We start from the raw sequence: 5,210 nt of genomic DNA, 5'->3' as shown, positions 1-5,210 counted from the left end.
ACGAATTTTCATTGGTTTGGTGGGATTTGGAATCGAAAATACCGTTTTAGAGTTTGGTAAAACGGGATTTCAAAACGGGATTTGTATTTGATGGGATTTCATGAGATTTCATTTAACTAAGTGAAATCCTTATAAAATTGGTAGAATTTCATGGGATTTCATGGGATTTGGGTTTATAAAAATAATAAAATTATTTTTAATAATAAATTTATATACGTTAGTTATAAATTTTAAGTTTTCTTCAATTTTTTTTTACAAAATATCATTTATATAAAATTTATACTATCAAATTCCAAAATATATTTTAACTTTTTGTCAAACACCAAAATGGAATTCCAATTCCATGTATTTGAAATCCAATTTCAATTTCAAATTCAAATCCAATTCCAAATCCCATTTTTTAGGTATCCAAACACACTTTGAGTCTTGGACTCATGCGTCAAATTTGCTGCAAAATTTTATTATTATTATTTTTAATTTTTAAAGATTATAAATAATATTTATTATTTTTAAATTTTTTAATGATTATAAATAATTGATATTATATAATTTAATAGTTAAATGTACAAATATATATTATATCATGTTATTTAATTGAATTTTTATGTATTCAAGTTATTTATCTATTTTAATAATTTATGTGCATGTATTAATTCTCATATTATATAACATTTAATTAGTATATAATAATTAAATCAACAATTTAAGTATTATAATAATTGTATTTATTCATAATATAATATTTTTATATCATATTAATAGTAGTAATTAAATTCATAAATAGATATTAAATACGTACATTATAAAAATTAATATGTATAATAAAAAAGAATATTCCGTATATATATTTTTTTGCGTAAGATTTAAAAAAAATGGGGAGATGTAAAAGTTGTGTTTGGTGCAGAACTTACACTATTACGAGATCTCCTCTCAAAAAATAATAATAAATAAATAAATACTATTAATAATAATGAGAATTAGTTTAAATAATATTTATGATGAAATAAAAATTGATATAATATGTGTGTGTGTGTGTGATGATGATCATTATAAATATAAAACTATGATATTATTGATAATATGAAAAATAAATAAATAAATAAATTGATTAATTAATAATATTTTTCATGAGAAGAACGATAATTTTAATTATAAGAAATAAGTATAGCGGCATATTTGCATTTTTCAATTTATCATCTATATAAGTTGATCAGATAATCATAACAAAAACAACCACAAAAATTCTATATCCAAATCAGAAGACATCATATAAATATTTATCTTTTTTCTTTCTTTTTTTATCCACACTTATAATAATAATTAGTAAAGTTGATATTTTTATTAAGTTATTAACTAGTAAAAGCTTTCAATTTCGGTAGCAATAATCGACAATATTAATTATATTGGATTTGAACCAAAAAAAAAAAAAGTATTTTGTTTTTAAATATTTTAAATGTCCGGTTTTGATCAGATAATATTTCAATGTCCAACAAGTTCGCTGAGGGCTGATAACGGAACCAAAACCATTTGTGATGCAAAATGTACTGGTAGCATATATATGGTTGAAGGAGAGTCACATTCGGAAGAGAAGATTAATGCAGTCAGAATTCACATAATTTGGCCTATATATTCTCGATCGATATATCCATTTTTGTGAATAAATGTAACTGGAATAATTTACATAATTGTAAATAAGAAAAAAATGGACAAAAGGGTTGTCGTTTTTGCACTCATTTTGACAAACATATTTCTCCATTTTTCTCTGTTCCCACTTGTTGATGCCAATGCTAAAGGTCGAAGGGTCACAATTCTGAGTATCGATGGAGGTGGTATAAGAGGAATTATCCCGGGAATCATGCTCGCCTTCCTTGAAGCCAAACTCCAGGTACTTAACATTAATTAATTGTCGCGAATTGGATAGATCTGCAGTGCCAAAATAAGTGTTTTTTTAAAAGTTCATATTTATATATTTTCAAATGTTTTTTTATAATTCAACTTATCCAAACACAAAATTACTACAACTTTTACTTTAAAAAATACTTTTAAAATCCAACTTAAAAAAAAACTTGTTAAAGCAAAATGCTTCTATAATCAAATTGGCGATAACCAAATTCTCTAATATTTATGGTTAAAGACTAATTTTCTGAACAAAATTTTCATGATCCAGGCTTGTTTTAACAACTCTTGTTTTTTTTTTTTTTTTTTTTTTTTTTTTTGTGACAGGAATTGGATGGCCCGAATGCAAGGATAGCAGATTATTTCGACGTGGTAGCGGGAACGAGCACAGGGGCTCTCGTTGCTACCATGTTGACTGCTCCTGGTAAAGATAATCTCCCTGTATTTAACGCAAAGGACATAGCAAGTTTCTACTTGCAGCATGGCCCAAAGATCTTCCCCGAGAACAGGTATGCTTGCATCCATGCACCAAGTATATATATATATATATATATATATATATATATATATATATATATATATATATATATATATATATTCTCAAAATATAATGTGACCTTATATATAATTGGTTAGAGGACTTTGAGATTGTGACATTATTTCATAATTAATACCAGCGTCCATTACACGCATATGCATAAATTTTTTTATATTAATAAATTTTCATGTTATTTTAATAAATTAATTAGATATCAAAAATTTTAAATGTGATAACTATCTAATCTAAAACTTGTATACAAACAAAGATAACGATCGTTATTTTGGTAAATAAGATAAAATCTAATAATAAAGAAAGAGGTGAGTATGTAAAATGATTAATTTGTCTAATAATATTTGATTTTGTTGGGAATTAAATAAGGATATAATCGTAATTTAATCTCAACTTTCATCAATCAATTGAAATTTGGTTAATTAAATGATCTTTACTATACTAATATAGTAAGATATGTTATTATATACATATAGCTCATGAAAATTAAATCTTACACACTAAAGTGCGTCATATCAAAACTTTGTATATATATATATATTTTCTTTATCTTTGATTGAAGTCGATGGAAGCAATTTTCTGTGAAGGGTGCCGAATTTGATCGCGGGGCCGAAGTACGACGGGGAATACTTGCGGTCGTTGATCCAGGGATTGTTAGGCAATCTGACGGTGAGCCAAACCTTAACAGATGTGGTGATTCCAACGTTTGATATTAAGCAACTTCAACCGATCATCTTCAGTACAAAAGATGTACGTAAGAAACTGACGTACACAATATCTTTGATTCTTTTTTTGTAATATATATCATCAACATTTATTAATTATTGTATGGAACGAATTATAAATATTGATTATTATTTTTTGTAAAAAAAAAAATAATAATAATAATCTGGATTGATATATAGGGGATAGCAAATGCTTCCAAGAATGCATTGTTATCAGACGTTTGTTTGGGTACAAGTGCAGCGCCCACATATCTTCCACCACACTATTTTGAGACTCGGGATCATCAAGGCAATATACGCACATTCAATCTCATCGATGGAGGCGTCGCGGCCAACAATCCAGTAAGTATTAATTGTCAAATTCTGATGAGTTGAAAATTTTATCAACAAAATATTATAAAATAATACGTGACCGCAATTAGATTTTTTTGGGTTACAACGTATAAAATTTGAGCTATATATTTTGGCAGACCTTATTGGCCATAACACACATTTTCAAAGAAATATTGTTGAAAAAGTTCAAGACTGTACACATGAGACCATTGGACAGCAGCAAGATGCTGGTTCTTTCATTAGGCTCTGGGTTAGCCAAAAACGAAGAGAAGTACAATGCCAAAGACGCTGCGCAATGGGGCGAACTCTCCTGGGTATTCAACAATGGTGCCACTCCCATCATCGACATGTTTGGAGCCGCCAGCTCCGATATGGTCGATATTCATGTCTCTACTCTTTTTCAATTGCTAAGCACCGAAAAGAATTACCTTCGTATCCAGGTACATATGTACTATATATATCTCGAACAAGATATTTAAGTAGCGTTTGCAAATTCTTGGGAAAAAAAAAAAGTGATTATGAACTTTTTTTTTAAAGCGTCTTGCAAACAGTACCGTAAGGTATATTTATCAAGAAATTAACTGTGTACTATATTTATTTATCATAAGGAGGATACGTTGACGGGAGATACATCATCTGTGGATATTACGACCAAAAGGAACTTGGATGCTCTTGTGCAAATTGGTCATAGCCTGCTGAAAGAGCCCGTTTCGAGGGTTAATTTGGAGACAGGAAGATCAGAGGCTGTTCGAGGAGAGGGCACGAACGAAGAAGCTCTTGCCAGATTCGCCAAGTTGCTTTCGGATGAAAGGAAACTTCGATCAAATTGATTTCATATATTACCTGTAACGATGTAACATATTGTATATATAGCGCCTAGAATAATACACACAGTTTTTTCATTTATATATAATATGTAGCTGGATCCATCCATTTTCAAGTAAGAAGTATATATACCTAGCATTTTCAGTAGTTTAATTTATCCTAATTAATCTTCGGGTAATCAATAATCACGCGGGGAAACAACAGTTGTTAATAATATTAACGTTATCTTCTTTATTCAATTCATTCGTAATCCACGCTTGAATTAATTAATATTGATCACTTTTTTTTAGTATCATTATCATCCATCCGTAGATAGATAAGTTGTTCTACGTACATTATTGTACGTAGTTTTGATTTTCTTGTTTCACATTCATATATCAAATCATCATATATATGTTTAATTCTTCCCTCGTTGACTTCTTGTCGCAACTAATTTCAATATAGCTTCTTTCTCACTATATATGAGTTAATACATCTGATCATTATTAATTTTTTTTGTGCTTAGACAAATGTTTTGGAATCATATATACCGACCATATCTAATGCATGGAAATTAGAATAATATTAATAAAATTTTCTTTCTATATCTTAATATAAATTATATAACTTAGTAAGTACTCTCAGAAAGCAGATATAAATTAATGAGAGAGTTTGAAAAATGACCTTGGTCAACCAAATTTTTGGGTTTATGACCTTCCTTCAAAAAAGATTAGCAAAATGACTTTCAAATACGTAGAAAATGCAAAAACAAAACAAAGGGAAAAATTGAGAAGGTTATATTTCCAAATCATGGTCAAACGGAGGTTACTTAATTAAATAAATCCGTAAAAAAAATTAATGTATATATATTATAGATATCTCTATATGTTTCAATTGTCACA

The 5,210-nt window shown here is 28.1% G+C and overlaps 1 protein-coding gene across 1 annotated transcript; it reads left to right on the top strand.

Moving 5' to 3' along the window:
• The first annotated feature begins 1,676 nt into the window (after nucleotides 1–1,676).
• Nucleotides 1,677–4,495, top strand: LOC140866960 (patatin-like protein 3). The gene is made up of 6 exons (XM_073272027.1): nucleotides 1,677–1,885; nucleotides 2,224–2,405; nucleotides 3,034–3,196; nucleotides 3,352–3,513; nucleotides 3,642–3,944; nucleotides 4,113–4,495. Exons 1-6 carry the CDS (start codon nucleotides 1,703–1,705, stop codon nucleotides 4,332–4,334), a joined length of 1,215 nt encoding a protein of 404 aa, XP_073128128.1. The 5' UTR covers nucleotides 1,677–1,702; the 3' UTR covers nucleotides 4,335–4,495.
• Nucleotides 4,496–5,210: the final 715 nt, after the last annotated feature.

The sequence above is a fragment of the Henckelia pumila genome, chromosome 4 (genome assembly GCF_033568475.1).
Source record: "Henckelia pumila isolate YLH828 chromosome 4, ASM3356847v2, whole genome shotgun sequence".
NCBI classification, from domain to species: Eukaryota; Viridiplantae; Streptophyta; class Magnoliopsida; order Lamiales; family Gesneriaceae; genus Henckelia; species Henckelia pumila.
Note: the sequence above shows the minus strand (reverse complement) of the source record. Positions and strands in the feature narration are given on the sequence as shown.